The sequence below is a fragment of the Chrysochloris asiatica genome, unplaced genomic scaffold (genome assembly GCF_000296735.1).
Source record: "Chrysochloris asiatica unplaced genomic scaffold, ChrAsi1.0 scaffold00042, whole genome shotgun sequence".
In the NCBI taxonomy this organism is placed as follows: Eukaryota; Metazoa; Chordata; class Mammalia; order Afrosoricida; family Chrysochloridae; genus Chrysochloris; species Chrysochloris asiatica.
This window is the reverse complement of record NW_006408560.1, coordinates 7,153,869-7,175,462: the sequence shown is the minus strand read 5'-3', so window position 1 is coordinate 7,175,462 and position 21,594 is coordinate 7,153,869. Positions and strand designations below refer to the sequence as shown.

At 48.6% G+C, this 21,594-nt stretch overlaps 1 protein-coding gene and 1 pseudogene across 1 annotated transcript; both read right to left on the bottom strand.

Annotated features, from left to right (window-relative positions):
- Positions 1–696: 696 nt before the first annotated feature.
- ADAMTSL4 (ADAMTS-like 4) lies at positions 697–7,987 on the bottom strand. Its single transcript, XM_006861376.1, has 17 exons — positions 7,968–7,987; positions 7,708–7,765; positions 7,029–7,384; positions 6,136–6,823; positions 5,847–5,949; positions 4,966–5,102; positions 4,490–4,694; positions 4,073–4,245; positions 3,855–3,966; positions 3,582–3,767; positions 3,255–3,384; positions 2,710–2,914; positions 2,210–2,386; positions 1,693–1,899; positions 1,406–1,585; positions 976–1,120; positions 697–833 (listed from the first exon to the last, which is right to left on the bottom strand). Exons 1-17 carry the CDS (start codon positions 7,985–7,987, stop codon positions 697–699), a joined length of 3,219 nt encoding a protein of 1,072 aa, XP_006861438.1.
- A 1,489-nt stretch (positions 7,988–9,476) lies between these two features.
- On the bottom strand, positions 9,477–15,544 carry LOC102829426 (annotated as a pseudogene).
- Between the last annotated feature and the right edge of the window lie 6,050 nt (positions 15,545–21,594).

The window sequence follows — 21,594 nt, the reverse complement described above, 5'->3', positions numbered from 1 at the left end:
ATTTCAATTCATGGCAACCCCATGTGAGACGGAGTAGAATTGCTCCACAGGGTTTTCTTGACTAGTCTTTATAGAAGCAGATCATCAGGACTTTCTTTTGCAGCATTGCTGAGTGGGTTCAAACCACCAACCTTTAGGTTAGAAATTGAGCCCAAACCGCTTGTGCCACCCAGGGATCTGTAGCCAATTATGAGAGGTCAGAATAGAGATATTAGACTAGGGGTTCCAAGGACAAAAGGGTGGTTTCTAAGGTGTGAGACCAGGGATATGAGACATGAGGTTTAGGGCACAACGTTGGGCTTAATGGAGAGAGCACACCAGCTCAGATTAGCAAGGAGCTGCTAACTTGCTTTCCTCTCCATCTAGAAGTCTCAAGGGGAACAGGCCTTAATTACCTTTCCCCATTCATTCTGCTGTGTAATTCCTTTTTGATAGGTTATGCACATGTATGAGCACACACACACATCTCTGCAGGCCCAGATACACATTTGGGGCATACACGCACACACACCATCACACTACCACACAGACCTAACAAATGTCTTCAAAATCACTGTCAGTCATCTTGCCACCCTCAACCAACCCTGGTGAGTGAGATTAGGGCAGCTGGAGAGCTGGGGTTACAAAGTGGGCTTGTGGATGAGTGACCACTAGTAGCATGAGAAAACCATGAGGAGAGGTTCTCTTGGGCCCATTTCAGGCAGGTTCCGGGAAGGACGGCTCCAGGACATGGGTGCAGGAGCGGCAACAGGTGGCTGTGTAGTAGGGGTAGACGCAGAGCCGGGCCTTTACCACCAGGGGGCAATGTGGAGAGCTGTCTTTGCACCGCTCATCTGAGGAAAGAGGTCAGTGGGCACGAGGGTTACCAAGCATCTCTGGAGGTATGTTGTCCCCTCACACGATCCTTTCCCTTCTCCACCCACATTCAATGAACTCTCCACTCTGTGGGGGAGAGGCTGGGCTGGGGATTGTTACCAGGATGCTGGTTGCAGGGCTGGCTGTTACAAGGTCGTTTCTTAGAGGGCCGAAGGTGAGGAGGGCAACGGATGCTGAGGGTCTGGTTGGCAGTCAGGCACTGGACCTCCCTTGTCTGCATGCCCCCCTGGCAGGAGCGAGAACACTGGAGAGAACCAGCTGTCATATCAGATCCTTGCTGTGCCCCAGGTGCCTCCCTAACCCCAGACAGCCTCTTTTCTCTGTGAAAGGGGTGGGGCTCCCCTGAGTCATTATGAAATCCTAAATGGAGAGGATCCACCTGTCCTCCAAGTCCACAGGGCATGGGAAATGTTAAGCCTCAGCTGGGTTTATCCTGGTGCACCTAGAGACCTGGAGGGGATGCAGTGAGAGAGAACGCTCCTTTCTCTGGAGGTCCAGGCTGAGCAGGACCTGGGAGCCAGGCACTTACCGGACTCCAGGGTGTAGAAAACCATTGGTCCTGGCAGCCCCGGCCTTGACAGGACTGCAGGGCAGGTGGCCTGGGCAAATGGGAACAGTTGCTAGGAGAAGTCACGTTGAACTCTGTCCCCAGTTTGGACACACAGATGATGTCTCTACGCTGCGTGCCAGAGCCACACTCTGAGGAGCACTGATGGGGGGGGGGGGCCAAGGATGAAGGATATGGGGACCAATTCCTCACTGGAACCAGCAACCCCTCATTCCCAGCCTGCTCCACTACCAGTTCTTTTGACTCACCTCACCCCAGGGCCCTGTGTACCAGCACCATGTCACTTCACAGGGTCCCATACTGCAAGCACGCATGTCAGGAGGGCGACTTCCTGGTGGACAGCTCTGCTCACGGGCCTCAACCTCAGCTTCCACCTGGCTGGCTCCATGGGTCTCCCCACTCCCGAGGCAGACCACTGACCGTCGCTGGATTCCTGTCCCACACTCAGCTGAGCACTGTCCAGGAGGAGAGTGGACTCTGTGATAGGAGGCTGATAGGGACAGGGAGGCAGGGACTGGAAGTGTCCTGGGTCCTGATCTTAGGAATTAGGGCAAGCCCCAGGGGTCTTGGATTCATGGACATCAGCCAGGTAAGAAGATCCAAAGACCAGGACCCTAGTGTAATTTTCCTCCATTTTCTCCCAAGTTCCTAGTGTCAGCAGTATCTAGCAGTTAGCAAATGTTTCTTGAACTGTGTTGGAGAGGGCCTGAGAATGTCCTGGGTGATCAGGGACCTGGGAGTTGATGAAGGAGGTGTGGGACCCACCTTGGAACTCCAGTCGCTGTGGAACCAGGCTGTGATACAGGGTCCCATGTTACAGGCCTCTCTGCTGGGGGGCTTGGGAGGCCCCGACATACACTCCTGCTCGCTCACTTCATCACCATTTTTTCCAACACAGTGCACCTGCCGGCTCCGCTGGCCTCGCCCACACCTCACGGAGCACTGAGGGGAAGAGGAGGAGTGAATCCCAAGACCTGGGCTTCCAGGCTTTCCACCCAACCTCCAGCATCCGCTTTAAGCCAGATCTGTCTTTGAGCCCCAGTTCAGCTATTACATGGCTTGGTGGCTGAGCCCTCACTCCTGGTCTAGTCTCTTATCTGACTTAGAATATTGGGGTTCCATAGAAGATTTCATTTGTAAAAACTCTCTGCTGATTTTTTTTTTATGGTGATTAAAGATAAAAGCCCCCTGCTCTAGTTCACTGGTACCCCCTCCTCTCTGGCCCCTCCTACCCTTCGAGAGCCTCCTTACCCAGTCCCACTCACCTGGCTCCAGGGGGAACGAACCTCCCAATGGCCACAGAGCCGCAGCTGGCAGGGCTGGGTGATGTTGGGCCTGGGGAGATGTCCACAGCGCTCTAGAGGCACTGAAGAGCCACCCCCACCAAACTCCTGCCGGCAACGCAGCTGTCGATGCTGGGTGCCAGGGCCACAGGATCGGCTGCAGGATGTCCACTCACCAGCCTCCCAGCTGTGGGCAGGGACAAGGCAGGGGCAGAAGCACAGAGGGTTAAGACAGAATGGATGTGTGGGACTGCCCGTGGGGAGAGAGATACTCAGGACAGGGACTCCTCAGAGGAGAATGGGCATATTTAGCACTTGGCGCCTGGGCCCCTTTGTGAGGGCTTGGGCTGCTGGGCCTCTCTGTATAGAATGCTCGCCTTTCTCATCTAACTTTGTCTTTCTGCAGCCAGGAGAACCTGGTGTTGAGGGCAGAGTCCAGGCGAGATTCTGCAAGCAGTGAGGGTGTGTTTGTTATTGGAGCCATTGGTGTTTTCTGGTACTTTAACCCTTCCTGTGGTCATACTCACTATGGAGGGCAGGGGGGACCATGACAGGGCTCTGGGGAGGCAGGAGGTCTAGCCCCTGTGGCACAGCTTTGTTCATCCAGTTCCTCTTCTGACTCCCGAGAAATGCAGAGGAAAATGGGGCGCCAAACACCTGAAGAAAGGGTAAGAAGGAAGCCAGGGGAGGTGGGAAAGTTTAGGGCCCAGTTTCAGGGGGTGGGTCCCAGGCCCTGGAGTTTGAGTTTGGCACAGGTCAAAATGTGGGCAGGCAGTTGCTGTCTGGAGCTAAGATTCAGGGAGTGGGGTCAGGAGATGGAGGGTGTAGGAATACAGGCGGTACGAAAGTCGCACCTCTTCCACAGGATGCTGAGCACTCCGAGTGTCCCACTCGTTTCCAGTATCCAGCTGGAGACCCCAGGGGTGCCTGGGGATGGGGCAGGGCGAGTATCTGGGGGATCCGCACCTGACGCTGGAGGGTGCCTGGGGTCCGGGTGGGCCGGGGGACTGAAGCAGCCTGGGACTCCACTCTCAGGATCTCTGCAGAGTGCCAAGGAGGGAAATCAGAAGTGTCCCCCTGTGTGGGAGCTCCCCTCCTCTGCTAGGTCCAAGGATTAAGAGTCTTACCAGGCTGAATTTGTGGGACAGGGGCCTCTGGGGTGAGGCTCTCAAGATTTGGAGGAGGTGAAGAGATAACATACTGATAAAAAACTCCAGGGTTTTCCTCCTGAAAGATCATCTGGGAGAAAAAGAGTATTGGAGTTTGGGAGTGATGAAGGTTTGGTGGTGGTGTAGGAGCTTTATTTACTCTTAGAGGGACCAGCCTCACTAGACCCCAGGCTCACATAGACATCCACAGGCTGGGTTGTGGGGCCTTCGGCTGACAGACTCTCCCCTGTGCCCTCCTCCCGAGGAGGACGGTTGTACCGGAAGATGGTCCCACCAGCTGTGTAGGTCCCAGGAGGATCCACTGCCCAATTCCCATTGATGATGGACCGGCCCCCTGGGCCCCGAAGAGCTGAAAGTTGGAGATCAGGAAACATTAGGTTAGTCATACTATCCTCTCCCATCACTTCCTTTACCTGAATGGGTACGTTCCACCCAGAGCCCAACCCCTTGGCTTTCTCACTGTCTCTATTAGGGAAGTCCCTCGACTTCTCCCTGTTTGTCCTGTTTGCTGTGCTGAGTGAAGAAATGGGAGAAAGAAGCCAGAGACAGGAATGGAATGGGAACCTAAGGCTTGGGAAAGCTGAGATGCTCACCAAGGTAATTGGCGCTGGGCTGGAGCTGGGCAATGTGCAGCCTGGAGGCTCCAGCAGGAATCAAGAGGATCTTCTGATAGCCCAGGGGACCTCCCCGGTCTGTGAGATTCCCCGAAATGAGGCGACAGGTAGAATCATCACCCCCACAAACACCACAGCCATCTGGACGCCTGCCAGAGCCGAGGATCCCATCACAGCCGGGGCTCTGGGAGAGAGTGAGGTGAGTCAGGACCACAGAAAAGCCAAATCCTACCCTAGTCCACCTGGGACTCTAGTTTACCTCAGGTTTACTCTTCACACTACAAGAAAGGCCCACCATCCCCAGCCTGCCTCAGGTAAGCTTAGATGTGCCTGACAGGAGGCCCCTTGCAGTTCACCTCTTGGCTCTGCTCAGCCCATCTTAGTAGGTGTTTTTGTTGTTGTGATGATGAATGAAAAAGAGAGACACAGTGTACGTGTGCCCCTGTGTTCCTTACCAGACATCGTCCAGCCACACACATGTCTAGGGCTCCAGGCTGACACAGGGTCCCATCCTGGACTTTTTCAGTGTGACGGACATAGAAGCGGAAGCCACGGGGGCGGCAGTTCAGTTCGCAGCGTTGGAAGCCCTGAACTAGGAGACAGGGTAGAAGAGTGGTTAGCTGGGCTCCCTGGTGGGAGGTAAGTTAGGGAATACTTCAGGGCTCTGGCTTTGCTGAAATTTACTGTGGAGCACTCTGAGGTTGCCTAGGTCGCTGTGGGTCAAGGGAGCCTGACAGTTCTGCACTCTCAGAGGTTGGTTTGAGGATCACTCAAGTGTTGGGTCAGGTCACCTGAGATCATTGAGACCAGCAAGAGAGTAACAAACTCATGGAGGACAGATCCTTGAAGCCTATGTTTGTATGAGCTCTGAGTTTATCTTGGTGCCTGGTTAATGTAAGCCTAAAATCAAGTAGATGGTACCTTGACAGCAATTGATAGGAAACCACTCAGAATCCATGGCACACCTCTATCCTGTTGTCACTACCAGAGAGGATCTCTCTGACCATACCCCTCTCATGCCACCATCCACCCCACCCCTGGGATGGCCTTCTTCCTAGGAGAAGCCAGTCAAAAGCCTGCTTCTGGACATACCCCCCTTCCCCAGTCTGAACCCTTTGCTGACCCACCATTTGGCAGTTCAGACCTTAGTTTGAACCCCCTTCTCCTTTCTAGGTCTGTGCTAAGTCTCTTACCCCAGCCTTGGGGAGTGAGAACGAAAATATGACCTAGAGAAGAAACAGAGTGGCTGGGACTCTTTTGGGCCTGGGAGTGATCAGGATTTTCCTCTCTCCTCCTCACCACCGAATCCTGGAGTTAGTGGTGCTGGAAACCTCACCTTCAGTAAAGGGTTCCCATTGGTACAACTGGCCCATGAATTCCTGGGAGTCAAAGGCTGCACACTGCAGGGCTCGGGGGTCTGGTTGTTCAGGGGGGCAGAGCTGAGGTGGAGTGGAAAATGAGGTATGGATCAGGATGGATTTGGGGAGATAGTCAGTTGTATGGAAGAGCTTCAGGGCTCCCGCCCTTGGGAACTCAGGCTGAGGACCTTCTCCCCCAGGTTCAGATGAGGCAAACTGAGGATCAGGGTCAGGGAGGACGAGAGGGTGGGCCTGGGAAGAACTCACCGCCTGGCTGCAGGCTCTCAGCTGCTCATTCTCTCCAGAACACCTTGGGACAGGGCTAGTAGGAGCAAAGAGGCTCCAGCGGGAGCTGGAGTGGGGACCTGTACTCAGCAGAGGCAACCAGCCATCTGGGTGGCGAGGGGCAGGCTCCATGAGAGAACCGTGAAGATTTCCCCCAGATCTCCAATGCTCTCGGCTCTGCTGGCCTCGGCCCCGAGGGACATTAGTGAGAGGGTTAGGACGGCTCCCTACTTCTCGGGGACTGGTCCATCTCTGGGAATTTGGCATTCTTGGCTGAGGGGACACATGAAAGGAGATACTTTGTCCTGAAGATGGTGTGGGCAAGGAAGGTTCTTTGTCCTGGTTTCTGGGGTGGGGACCTGTGGGAGCAGGCTTGGCTCTGGAGGAACCCTGTATCTGAAAAGTTGCTGGGTCTGGGGGCCCAGTTGAGGCAGACTGGGTATGATCAGACAGTTCTGTAGGGAGTTGAGTCTGAAGGGTCTGGTTTAGAAAGGATGGGACTGCTCCTAAAGTCAGGAATGAAAGAGGCCCTTCTCTTCGAAAAGAAGTCTTGGGGAGCTCAGGTCTGGATGGCTTCTGGGGATGCCTGCGGTTCCGATGCAATGGTAAAGCAAAGGGCACTCTTCCATAACCGAACATTCCTGGTTTGATGGGATCTCGAACCCGGGGCCTAAAAAAGGTGTTGCAGACACAGGGACACAGCTGTGGCCATCTCTAACTGCATTTCCCCAGTTCTGGCATCAAAGCTAGTTGTTAAGTGCCATCAAGTTGGTTCTAACTCATAGTGACCCTTTATAGGGTTTCAGAGGAGCAAGATAACTCTCCATAAACCCTGTGTCTTTTGTTCCCCCTTCCCTCCAATACACACCCCTTACCTCCGAGCACCTTGATTCTCCCGGGTCTCCTCTCTCCCTAGCTGGAAAGTAGGACTTCGAAGTGGACCACCTCTTCCCCGAGGCTCTGGTCTGTACAGGGGGAGGGTTTCTCGGGAAGCCTGGGCTCTGGGGCCCTGACCCCGAGGAGGATGGGCTTCTGGATGTCTTGGAGGCCGGGGTGGGAGGGGCAGGCCCTGCTGGAGTTGAGCTGTAGGGAGCTGACATATCCGGCTCCTGCGCTGCACCCCCACCCCACAGGGCTGAGAACAAGAGGCCCACTGGCCCCAAGGTCCCCAGATGCCCTCAGGGCCCTGGCTGTCCTCTGGGGGTGTCTGATGAGAATGCCCAGACAACACCTATATAGAGAAAAAGGTCAGACAGAATAATTTGAGAGAGAACTATGAAGAGCAATTTTCTAGACCAGTGTGCTGCGAGGCTCAGACAGGTCACATTCAGTAGAGGAGTCATCTCTAGAACTCAGTCATCTAGATTTTATTGGCAAGGAGTTTGGGAGTTGGCTAGGGGAAACGAGGAGGACCAAGTGTGAGTAAAAAAGGATGGGGACTCAGCAGAGGCTGAGGGAAATGGAGGCATGGGCCTGGAGAGGTGGGTGGGAGGTTGGGGAGACAGCAGACAGGCAGGTGAGAAGGTAGAGGTGTGCCTCTTGGCCCTGGCTCACCTCCTGATCCAGACAGAGCTGAGGGAGGCACAGAAGCAGCATCAGACACAGCCTGGGCCTGCACACCAAGAGCAGGAAGAGGGTAGGTCAAACAGGAGCCTGAGGAGGTGTTAGAACATCGTTCCTACCCCTAGCAGCTCCCCACATCCTCACCACCAACTTCTCTGACAGCAGAAGTTACTCATTGCTTCCTGCCCATCCCTGTACTCTCCCTGGCCTCATAAGGATTGAGCCCACCTCCCTGCAGCCGCACCTCTTACCTGCCCGCCCACTTCGCCATCGCTCCTCCCTGATGGCCCAGGGCAAGGGAGGACGGATCTGGACATAAACACACTACTCAGGTATCTGGGCATGAAGGGGACAGGACACTTGGTGGTTGCTTCTCCAGTCTTCAGGGAGCTGGGACATCAGGAAGGATGAGCCCTCAAAAGGTCGTCTCAAGAGTGAAGAAGGAGTAGTGGGGAAGAATGGCCCATCCTTTTATGATCCTAAGGGTGGGAGCAGGGAGTTATGCTGCCATTGTCCATCTGCTGAGGCTGGGGGGAGAGGGGGGAGTTGTCTGACCTCAGTCTCCCAAATCTTGGCTCCATCCCTTCCTCTTGGCCCTGTAAGAACTTCTCAGCTCCTCCCAAGCCCCAACTCGGGTGTTTCTAGGCCAGTGCAGGCACACAAGGCAGGCTTGCTTCAGATGGTTTTCATCGGCTCTTCCTCCTGTCACCCAGAAGGCACTGCCATCAAGTCAATTCCGACTCATAGGGACCCTGTAGGACAGAGTAGAACTGCTCCATGTGGTTTCTGAGGCTGTAAATCTTTACAGAAGCAGAGTGCCTCATCTTTCTTCTGCAGAACACTGGTGGGTTTGAAGCAGCCCAATGCTTAATTCACTGCACCACCAGGGCTCTGTCTGTCCCCAGAGGTACCTGGAAAGTTGAGGAAGGAGGGTTAGGTGAGGGTATGTTATATGCCTCTTCTGAGGAGTTGACAAGAAGTCTTCTAGAGCTTTCCAGAAACAAGACTCTACCTCCCATCTGTTTCCTACCTCCCAAATTTCTTCCCTTCTTAACAAAGCTTATGGAACCTTTAGGCTCATCTCTGCTAGTCTCAAAAACTTTTGAGCCAAGGGATAAACCAAGTGGGTTGATGGTTTAAGCTCAAGAAAAGCAGATCATATATTCCCACTGCAATTTAATTTCCACTCCTGGTGCCAGAGGTCCCCCAGTGGCACAAATGGTCAGTGATGAACTTGAAAGTGGATACTCTGAACCCATCAACCGATGGTGGAGGTGGTGGTTGGTGGTGGTGTGCCGTGGAGTCAGTTCTGACTCATAGCAACCCTGTATAGGGTTTCCAAGACATACTGCAGAAAGCTTCATCTTTCTCCCATGGAACAGCTGGTAGTTTTGAACTGCTGACCTTCAGGTTCACAGCCTGACTTATAAGCATTATACCACAGCTCATCAAACAGCACCAGGGGGAAAAAAGGCCAGGTGATCTGCTTCTGTAAAGATTTTTGTTAAGTGCCTTCTGAGTCGCTTCTAATTTAACAACCCTGCATAGGGTTTCCGAGGAGCAGCTGGTGAGCTTTAACCACTGACCTTATGGTTCAAACCAACCTTGTGGTCCAGTGCTTATCCTACAGCGCCACATCAAGAAAATCCTATGAACAATACTACTCTGTCACACACATTGGGTTGCCTGAGTTGGAATTGACTCAATGGCAGTGAGTTAACGAGCTGGGTGCCCGTGTCCTGCACTGGTTCAGTGAGGGCTTATGTAATGTGCAACTGTAATGAGAACCTGGGAAGGAGAGATGCAGCTAGGGCTTCCTCATCAATAGGCCTATCATCCTGAAGAGCTGGTCAGTTCTCCCTGAAGCTGGGAAGTTTTGATGGTTGGGGAAGTGGGGGTTGGAGCCCTCTTGGCCTCAGAGTCTGACTCTCCCTCCCACCCCTCCTTGCCCTTCTTCCTTCTTTGAGCCCTTCCCATCCCCAACCCCGTCCTGCTCTTAGTTCTGCTTTCCAGGAAAAAAAAAAGTATGTTTCTTTTGGAGCTGAAAGGCACCCGGGAGAGGAGTCCAAGGAGCCAGTACTGAGGTGGGCCAACTCAGGGGCAGGAAAATGACAGAGAAGAGGGCAGGGATGTGTTTGAGGATGGCAACACTAAACCCTACTCCCCTTTCGAAGACTCTGGGACTTGGAACTTTGAGGGAGAGGTCAGAGTGGTCAAACTAAACCGGCAAGGGTCACTTCAGCTGCTCAGCGCTGGGGGGTTGGAGGGAAGATATGCTGCTAATGGAAACTGCTTCCCCTGACTGGGCTGGCCACTGAGGTCAGAGCCTACGCCCTGATGGGTGGAAAGCTGGGGGCTCCCCAGAAGGGCCCACATTCCACCCAAACCACATCTCTATGCCTGACTCTGAAAACCCTAACTTGAGGTGGAAGGGAAGAAGAGATGGAGAAAGATAGTCACAGGCTGCTCCTTTTCTGCTGCCAGGTCCCCTGAGCACCCCCTATGTCCCTCTTTCTCCCTGTTACCCCAGGTCTGTATCTCACTGTCTCTCTCCATGGGTCTACCCAGGACACATAATCCTGTCCTGAACTGGGTTTGGCTTTGGCAGTTCCCTAGAGAAGTGAAGGGTGGGGGGTGGGGGTGACGTGAGCTCCTGGGGCCCCAGCCAGGCCTGGCTCCCTCTCTGGAAAAGTCCCACACGCCCCCTGCACAGCTGGGCAGGGGCCGATACCCCCTCCTCTGGAAACAAGCACACATTTATGCTTTTCACCCCTTTTCAAGTCCCTCATCTGGTGTCTCTCGCTTCCCAGGGTAAGGAAAAGAGGTCAGCAGCGGTCAGTCTGGTGCCAGGCTGGACACTGCTTTGGACAACCTGGGCGCCTCATGGCCACACCTCCTCACACTGGCCAGTGAAGATACAGGAACCAAGACCTGGGCAGGGCTAACCCCTCAACACCCAAAGGGACCCAGCTTTGGGAAACCTCGTTTCTGGGGGGTCTGGACAGTGTATCTGGGGTGATGGTGGAGAGTCCCTGTCCTGTGTCAGAACTCTAGTCCTCATCCTGCCCTCCACTCCTGGGTTCTGGAGGACCGTCCCGACAGGTGTCCCGACAGGTCGACCTATTCTGCCATCAGACTAAGCTGAATCATTGGGCACCCACTTGCATCTCTCCCATAGCCCTATACCCCTACTCAAGAAGTAAAAGGCTGAGCTGGGGAGGGCACATCCTCTGAGAGGGCCTCCTAGGGGAGAAGGCATCGGCGCGTGCCTGGAGGTCCTGGGTATGTTTTCCAATTTTACTAAGTGACTGAGTAGGAATTTTGGCTGATTCCCCACCCGGGTGATGGGACCGGAGTTCCAGGGGATCGAAGCCCTCTCGCCAGGAATTCGACCCCAGGGTCTGGAAGATATTCCAAGGCTGGTGCTGGGGCCGGGGTCGTGGCGGGGGCGCGACCCGAAACGCAGGCAGCGGGGGCGATGCGGGTGGCCGATCTAACGGGACCTGGGGGAGGGGACGGACAGGGCCGAGGGTCCCGGGGAGAGTCAGTACCTTCTTTACGCGCCCCCGGCGGCCCGTTAACCCTTCTGCACCCGCGCGCTCTCTCGAGACAGCCTTACTCCGCGGAGGCCACTGCGGCCCCTGAGTGGGTCTCGAGGCACTGCCGCCTCCTCCGCGGCTCCGCCCCCACCCCGCCCCGTCCTGCCCCGCCCCGCCCCGCCGCTCGCCACGCGCTGGGGCCGAGTCCCTTAGCCGCAGGGACTAGGCTACCCACTAGGGCCTGCGGGCCACCAGGACCCTTGACTTGAGTGTCGGCGCTTCAGACGGTTTGAGGGGTGAAGAGGAGGCGCACCCCGCCTGGGCTAGAGGCACCATCTTTCCCAGCCTGCGCGCTGGGCTCCGCAGGACCCCAGGCCTGACACCCGCTCTGGGCAGGCGAGCGCTGCGCCTGCTCCAGGGGTGCAGAGGACCCCTCTGGGAGGCCTCAGATGGGGGTTGTGCACCAGCGGTGAGGGCCTAGTCGGACCTCAGTTCCGTGTGGGTCAAGGCAGTCACCACTGCGTCTGCCAATTGGACAGTGAGCTATAGAGGTTCTGACGGCTTGGGGACCTCTAAGATCCTGGATTTCTTCATTCATAAAATTTTTACACGTCAGGTATAGGGGAAGGAATGAGCTGATTTAGGAGTCAGGCTGATGGGGATTTGAATCGCAGCTTCAGCTCTTATTAGCGCTGTAGAATAGTGATGAGTGCTTTAACTTCTCAATGCTGTAGTTTCCTTATGTGGAAAACAAACGGGGCTAATCTTATATATATGAATATTCTTGAACATTTCTAATTGTATCTGGAAGAGAACACTCCAAATTCCATAGTGGTGGTGACATGGGGAGAGGCTTGGGGTTGGAGAAGGGATGGAGACTTTTTGCTTTTTACTCTATATGCTTATGTGTTGTTTTGAGTTTTTTAACCACAAACTTCATCTATATACTGTTGTCGTTGTTAGTTGCTGCCTAGTGGCTTTGGACTCAGACCCATGGTGACCTGGGCCATGTGTGCAGAGTAGAACTGCTCCATAGGGTTTTAAAAGCTGTGACCTTTTGAAAGCCAATCACCAGTGTTGTCTTCTCAGGTGTCTCTGAGTGGGTCTAAACTTTCAACCTTTTGCCTAGTCGTCTAGTGCCTAACCATTTGCGCCACCCAAGGATACTGTCCTTATGTCGTTAAGCTCCCTCAAGTACATTCTGACTCATATATATGGATCCAATATAGGGTTTCCGAGGCTGTAAATCTTTGCCAGAGCAGAAAACCTCACCTTTCTCCCTTGGAGCAACTGGGGCTCAAACCGCAAACCTTGTGGTTCGCAGCCCAGTGCTTATCCTACAGAGGCAACCACTCCCCACCCATATATTGGTTGTGTTAAAAATAACATATCCAATGCCTAATAATAGATTATAAATTGTCACTGTTATTTTTTAGTTTTGCTATTTACCCATGACCCACAGTTGTGTTTTGTTGGGCCTATACAGTGTTTTGAAGTTTGTTGATTTGTTTTGTTTTTTTCAGTGAATTGTCAATATTTTAAAAGCAAGATATTTTATAGCTTCTCTTGAAAAATAAAAACACAAACACAGAGGCTCAACAACATTGTCTTGCATTCCCACAAAGTAACAGGAATATCGAGTGTCTCCACCTAGCACTTGTTGAGCACCTTTTGCACTTGGTACTGAGGGCACGTTAGAGGTCAGTCTCTGACTTCAAGGAGTTAGACCACACTACAGGTAATTGGAGGCATGGGCGGTAAATGCTGGGCTTGGCAGAAGCAAATGTTATAATCTCAAAGATGATTCAAGTGAAACTATGAAATGCTTTTTTTTTTTTTAAATATAAGAATTGTATCCTTATTTGAAGTTAACACAGACATTTATATTTTGTTTTCTCAATAAAACCATTAAGTCCTTTCAAGACAAAGTTTATTTGTGCTGTTTGAATGAATCATCTGTACTTCTTTATATTTTGTGTTTTGGTTTTTGAATTTGTAAGGTTAGAAGATAATATCTAAACTGCAGTGTTACAGACCAGGCAAATGGCTTCCATGTTTCCAGGCCTGTTCTCCTGATATTTCCACCCAAGCTCAGAGGCCCGTTGGGCAGGCAGGTGAGCTGGCTGGGACCCCTGTTACTTAGTGGGGATGAGGGACAGTGTTGCTAGGTCTTCTGTCTTTGTGGTTTTGTTTTCCAAGAGAAGCTATGTTCGGATTTTAAAAGTCACTGGAAACAGACTTTAAGACACCATCCTGTTAGCTGCAGTGTAGTCAACCCCCAATTCATGATGACCCCATGCAAAACTGAATGAACCATTGTCCAGTCAATCTTAGTCTGGAACATTTTCTGAAATCTAATCAGCATCATGGCAACATGCAAGCCCCCCAGGTCTCCTGCATGAAGGCACAAATTCTGCACTGAATCACCACGAATGCTCCCAAACTCTAAGTAGACCCAACAAGACATGACTGTGGGTCAGATTTGCCTTCAAGCTTCTAGTTTTGTGCCTGTGCTTAAAATCTCCTCTGTCCTGTGTTCATAAAGAGTTTGGGGAGATAATGAGTTAATGGACCCCTCCCAGGAGTGGTGGTTTATCTGGAGACTCCTGGTGACACACAGTCCAAACCCAGAGGTATATTTATAGCTACAGATTAGGAGTGGGAAGCCCCTTTGCTCAGACCTCAGAGTACAATACTATGATGAACTGCCCTGCCCATGGGCTGGAGATCCTTCAGTGTCCCCTCAATCACATCCCATTAGCATCCACTTATGTACAAGGAGGTGAGCTGCATGACAGGAAGGTGGGAGAAAGGATAGGAAAGTGGGAAGGGAGTCCTGGGAGAGGAAAATGTCTGCTTTTGACATTTGTAGCTGCGGTGAACTGAAGGTCAGAAATAGTCCTTTCCATTAAGAAATGGCTGCAGACCAAAGAGCTCACGAGATTTACTACAGCTGTCACCTCCCATGACCTGGTGGTCTGAAAATATTGTCTGAAAACAAGCATTTCCTATGCTTCAGCAACTTGTGAAGTACTAGATCAAGTTTGTAGGCATTGTCTCAATGATAAAAAGAAGTTTTTTAAAAAGATTATGTAAATACTAGAGGGATAAGACAGATAAAGGACAGGCTGAGTATTGGTCTGACTTTGAGCTCAACTTAGTGATTCAATAATAACAACATAGCTAAATGTGAACACAGTAGTTCTTCTGTGCCTAGGACTGTTATAAGAACTTTATACCCATTACTGTACTCAGTCTTCATAGTAATCCTGTGAGAGCCCACCCACCCACTTCTGTGGAGTCGATTCTGACTCATAGTGACCTTATAGGTGTTCAAGACTGTCAATCTATACTGAAGTAGACAGCATTATCTTTCTCCCCCCAACTAGTGGATTTAAACCACAGACCTTGTGGTTAAAAGCCTGAGTAACCCTCTGTGCCACCAGGGGTCCTGTGAGATGGGAACTTTTATACCATTTTACAGATTTGGAAACAAAGACAAATTCAGTAACTTGCTCCAAATCTCACAGTTCGAAAGTATGAAAGCCAAGATTCTTAATTTAGGCATTATCTATTTGTTTTGCGCAAGTGAAATGTTTTGAGGAAAATTAGCTGATTTCACTTAATAAAAGAAAAAAATAGGGGGGAGGGCATAGTAGATTAAGAAAGTTGTATTTGTGTTGAATTAAATAACATTTTTTTCAAAACGTATCACTAACCGCTTTTGTTTTATAATTGTGATAAGTGTATAGGTAATAAAACATATGCCTATACTAGTAATAGTAATGTAGTAATAAAAACTACATTTGCCTTTTCAACAAACAGTTTAGTGATATTGAATGTGCTCATCATGTTTTAAATAACTATGACTTTCATGTTTCATGTGAGACATTCTTCCTATTACAAGATAGTGCTGTTGCGAAGGCCACTGTGTACAGGTGGGGACCAGAAACTAATGTGAAACTGTCTGTTGGTTAGTGGGCATAGCAACCATTTTCAGAAAGCCTGGTGTTGCCTTACTGTCTCTCAGAATCGAGGTTTGCTAAGCTCCTTTGTTCCAGAAGAGCCACTCTATTCCCAGTTGCTACATGCGAGGCTGGTCCCTGGTTGTTGATTCCCAATGACCTGTCGCATCATCTCACACTGTTTGTCATTCTTCTACTGGTACAGTTCTTCTGATCATTTGACCTTCAGTTGACCCCTTTCATCCACTTCCCACAGGTTATGAGAAGGGCCTATTGTTACCTGTTCTCTACAAGGAACCCTGAGGGCGGGGAACTCCCTTCCATGTTTACCTTTATTTCCACCACCCTGCCTTACACATATGAAAAAAACAAAAAAACAACCCACTGCTGTCAACTCATAGTGACCCTGTAGGGCAGAGTAGAACTAACTGCCCCAGAGGGTTTCCAAGGTTGGAATCTTGAGAGAAGAGTCCTGGTGTGGAGCTGTGGGCTAATGCCTCAGACTGCAAAGTCCTTTTGACTACAAGGTCGGTGATTCAAGCTCACCAGGGGCTCCTTGGAAACCCTATACAGGGTCACTATGAGTCGGAATCAACTCCAGGGCACTTAACAACAACAATCTTTATAGAAGCAGACTACTTCATCTTTCTCCTATGGAGTGGCTGGTGGGTTTGAACTGCTGACCTCTCGGTTAGCAGCTGAGCACTTTACCACTGCCTCATCATGGCACTTTGACTTGCACATAACTCACTGCCATCAAGTCAATACAGACTCATAGGGACCCCATATAAGGCTTCTGAGACTACATCTGCAACAGTCTCATCTTTCTCCCATGGAGCAACTAGTGGTTTGAACCACTGACCTTATGGCTAGCAGCCCAATGCTTATCCCACAGCACATAGTAGGCATTTATTAAATGTTTGAGGTATGAGCCCATGGATGAGAAGTGGTGAGCACTGCCTCAAGTCTGGCCACATTCCAGCACTTTCTCATTGTTGTTTTGCCCCATCATGGCTGGACTGGCTCTTGGGTGATGAAATGATGAAGAAACAGGATGTGACCCATTTGGTTAGATGAATACTGGTATGTGAATAGGACATTCTAGTCTCCTAATCACTGCTCTGTAGACTAAATTTGGTCAAAAATTCCCAAAGCCAGAAATCTTGATTTGATTTCTAGATCTACTGTCTACCAGTGCCTCTCAGGTGGGTCCTGGGGTCCTCAGTGACAGCCTTTGCCTTGGCACTGCCCTGAGGGGTGTGTCTGATCAGTGTTCTGAAAACAGGAAGTGCTCGGAAAATGTTTATGAAATTGGATGAATTGATCGAACATGACCTTGGAAGCCATTACGTTTACAAAACCCTCAGCACTTCAACAACTATGCTAAGTGGTTTGAACTCATGTGCACATCCTCCTACGTATGTGCTTGAGAAAGATAGCCATAAACTAGAACTTCCAGATTAGGCCTGGATGTTGTTTGAAGACGTTCATTGTCTAGTGAGTTGGAAAGATTTCTCAGATGATGTTATAGGCTGTTTTGCAGATTTACTGAAATGGGGTGGGGGGAACAATTAACTAGGACCTCATCCCTCTGTCATAAGTCACCACTCAGCCCTATCCTGAAGGCCTTAGGGAACATTTCAGAGTAGCCATACTCTCTCTAAGGAGCTCTGGTAGCATAGTGGTTATGAATCAGGCTGCAAACCTTAAGGTCAGCAGTTCGAAACTACTAGCTGTTCCGCCGGAGAAAGACGAGGCTTTCTGTTCCAATAAAGATTTACAACCTCAGAAACCCTATACAAGGTCGTTATGAGTCAGGACTGACTCCATGGCACATAACAACACTCTCTGGGCTACTAGGGCCCAGGGGAGCCCAGGGTGGTATGTGCTGCTGCAGTTGCTGATGATGTGCAGTGGTGAGAAACAGCACCGAAGAGACTGTAAGAACAGGATTCAGGCTGTGGTCCCAGCCTTGCCATTCAGAAGCTGTGTGACTCGGATGCACCAAGCCTCATCTATAAAATTGGGGTAACAATAACACCTTATAGGCTATTGCTAAGACTAAAATAGTAATGAGAACATGTGTGTGAAAGCTGTGGAGTCATACATAAAAACTGTGCTATTACTAATGATGTTATTCAACCATTTTTTTTTAAGCTGATATGCCATGAAGATCAAGACTGCACTATGACAAGATGCAAAACTGCCCTGTGGTGATGCCAGGAGTTCACTGTCGAGAATGTTCTCTTCAAGGCCAGCAGGACTCAGGTCAGAGTTTGCCAGTGAGAGAGAGTACGCAAATGTTTTCACAGCAGGTTGACAATAATGATCTTACCTTTGTGCCAGGGGTTGGGGGGAAAATTGTTGCTGTCTGGGCAGAACCTGTCTTCCTTACTCAGAAATCTGGCAGCAGATTGGCCACCATGACTGAGTTCTGTGATGCCTTCCCAGCTTGGCAGGCTCCTTGTGTCTTGGGTTCCTGGACAGGTAAATTAATAATTTATTTGATAAGAATCAACACAAAGCTAGTTCCTATGAGGCAGAAGTTAAAGATGTCCCAAATGTCCAACTTTTTCCAAATGTCTGTGCCACTGCATCGTCTCTAACATCAACCCCTCCTCCTCCCCTCAGCACTTCCCACCTGTCTTTGGGCTCCAAAATTCCCTGCAATGTCTCACAAAAGTCACGAGCCACACGTACAGTTAGTAGTTTGTTAGGGAAATAACTGGGTGCAACCAGTGTCAGATTACTCAATAAACAAGGGAAGTATGGCTTATTTGTGCATACTCACTAACCTCTAGTGAACAATTTCACATTTTTCACCACATCAAAGATTGTGCTTCTAGGTATAACTGGCATCTGTCTCTCTCATCCCCATAGCACCTTCCTATAGAATCAAGCCTCTTTCCAAATTTACAGTCCCCAACAGGGACAGAGTACCCAGTAAACAAGGTAACAAAGGGTTTAGTGGTACTTCCTTACTAATTTTTAGTGAACAAAAATGTGAAATTGTTCACTACAGTTTAGTAAGTATGTACCAGTAAGCACCTGCTTACCTTGCTTGTCGGATAATCCCTTCCTGGGTACAACTTGGAATCAGGAGTGATTCAGAACTAACAGGAACAATTCAGGCTACTGTCTTGATCAGGAAAGAGTCTTCTTGCCTTTTGCTGCTGGGCCCGACTCGGAGCATCGTAGGTAAGTGTTACAACTCTTAGCAAACCCCATAGCAGCTGTCTTGCTCTGGTCTCTGGGTTCCTGCCCTATCATTCTTGCTACTGCTGTGCCACCACCTCTCACTGTCATCTCTTCTTTCTGTGTACTGGGTCTAGAGGGTTCTCAGTGCAGAGACTCTGGATCCAAAGGACATGCTGAGCTTTCAGCTCTTCTTGGCAATAGTGAGACTGTCCCTGTCTGCTTCAGGTATGGCTCATTTTAAATCTAGTGGGATGGCAAAACTGACCAATGCCCTCATTAGGGTTTCATAAGCCGTATTTACATGGTCCTAGCCTCACAAGAGCACCATGCATCTTATTTGCATATTAGCAAGCTATCCAGTCCCCATGGTGGGCCACAAGTATCTCATTTACATAGTCCCTCACCATCATTTGATGGGAGGTCTCACCCTGATGAGAAAGGCCATATAAAAATGATCCATTGCATTGCAGACTTCTCTAGTCATGGTTCTTTCATAGGTGGAGGATAACTTCCCCCTCTCAATCATTTTACCTGTCCAAAACAGACATTAACAATTAGCCCTTCAGTAGGTACCAGACATTCAGGTGTGCTACAGTTGTCCACTGATCTGGTCAGTTTTCCAAAAGAGTTGTCTAATCTTCACTCTCTCTGGTCTCTGATAAAATTTAACTGAGAGATTATAAGCTTGCTTTGAGCCTCACAAGATAGCAGCATAGCAAAACCTTTAAGGGACTTAAGATTTGTACTCCAGGAAGTCCTGGTGTGACTCTGTATGATAAACACTGAACTGCTAACTGCAAGGTCAGTATTTCAAAGCCACCAGCTGCTCCTTGGACCCCTACACAGGAATGCTGTGAATTGGAACCAAACATCACTTAACAACAATTGTACTCCAATTCAGCAATGCCTCCCCCTTAGTTCACCCTTTTAAGCTTACAGCTTCTATAATTAGTTTTTAAAATAACAATTAACCCTGTTAACAATCTACACTCACAACAGAATCATATAAATCCTAGAAGCAATTTCCTACCCATTCTTCCTCAGACCCATCAGGAAAAAAAGACACTATTCAGTGGGGAGCCCCTTTTGCCCTCCTGATTTTGAGTGTAAGTAGTGTGGCACTGTGGAATAAAGCACTGGATCACAAGCTCGGTTTGAACCAGCCATTCCTTGGAAACCCTCTCCATGGTCACTATGAGTCAGAACTGACTTGATGGCATTTAACAACAACATACCCATTAAAGATGTAAGCCAGTCACTTCATGTCCCTAACATTATGAAAAACGAGGAGATAAACATACAAGAAGTGAATAAACCCCAAACAGGAGAGATTCCAAAAGAAAATCACTAAGACATATTATAATCAATTTTTCCAAAACTAAAGAAAGAAAGTATCCTGAGAGCACCTCAGGAAAAATGAAAATTTAGCTACAAAGGAGATCCAATAAGATTAAGCTCTGATTTCTCAACAGAAACAATGCAGGTGAGAAGGCAATGGTATGGCATATAGAAAACTCTGGAAGAAAGAAATTGCCAACTAAGAATCACATACCCAGAAAAAGTGTCCTTTAAATATAACAATGAAAGTAAGAAATTTCTAGATAAACAGAAATTAAGGGAATTTGTAATAACAAGATCAACTTTACAAAAATTACTTAAGGATGCTCTTTGGACTGAAAACCCAACAACAACAAACAACAACCTGAGATTAGCATACATGACAACACCACCCAGAACTCAATCCAGATACAGAAATATTTGAAGTAAAACAAACCTGCAAGATAACCAAAGATACCAACTTATAAGGAAGTCAGCTACAAAGCAAAAGAGGGAATAGTGTAGCTACAGAACTTCTAAATGGTAAGGAAGCCAAGTAGATTTCAAGATAAAATAGAGTGTTTTAAGCAGGGGAAAAAATAAATTTCAATATAATCTCAAAGAAAATGAATATACCTTCACATCAAAATAAAAAAGCAGAAAATCAGAAGGATTTAGTACACATTAACACAACAGAAATGAAGAAAATTCAAAGAAAACTCCACAAACAAAATGGATTCAGTACAGCAAATTATGTGGAACAAAGAAACCAATAGTATCACAAAAAAACATAGCAAAATGACAGTAATCAATTCATACCTATTGAAAATTACACTGAATGTAAATGGATTAAATGCACCAGTCAAGCAATAGAAGAAAATTGGATCCTTCAATGTGCTATTTAAAAGAGAATCATCTTACATACAAAGACAGAGACTTAAAATCAAAGGATAGAAAAAATATATCAGGTTAATGGCAATCAAAAATGAGCATGAGAGACAGTTTTAATCTCTGATAAAATAGACTTTCAGGCAAAAGTCAACAAAAGAGACAGAAGGACATTATATCATGATTAAGGGATCAATTGGACAAGAGGCCATAAACATAATAAATATCTATTCCCCCAATGAAAGAGTCTCAAAATACATGAATCAAACTCTAATAGAATTGAAGAAAGAAATAGACAACTCTACAGTAGTAGTAGGAGATTTTAATGGACAGAACAACTAGAAAGAAACTCGACAAAAACACAGAAGAACTAAACAAGACAATCAGTCAACTTGACATCACAGACATATACAGTGCACTCAACCCAACAGCAGAACAATACACATTCTTTTCCAGTGTACATGGAACATTCTCCAGAATAGAACATATGTTAGGTCACAAAGCAAACCTCGATGAATTTTTTAATAATTAAAACACTATAAAGTAAGTATCTTTTCAGCTCACAGTACTATAAAATTATAAATCAATAATAAGATCAAGGGGAAAAAATAAAATACATGGAAATTGAATAACACCTGCTTAAAAACTACTGGGTAATAGATCAAATAATAAATGAAAAATTTAAATTTCCTTGACTCTAATGAGAACAAAAACATAACTTACCAAAACCTTTGGACATAGTAAAAGCAGTGCTCAGGGGGCAATTTATAGCTATAAATGCACACATCCAAAAAGAGGAAAGACCCAGAATCAACACCTTAACCAAACATCTCTAACAATTAGAAAAAGAACAGCAAAATGAGCCTATAGCCAACAGAAGAAAAGAAATAATAAAGATTGTTGTTGTTGTTGTTGTTGTCAGGTGCCATCGAGTCAGAACCGACTCATAGCGACCCCATGCACAGCAGAAC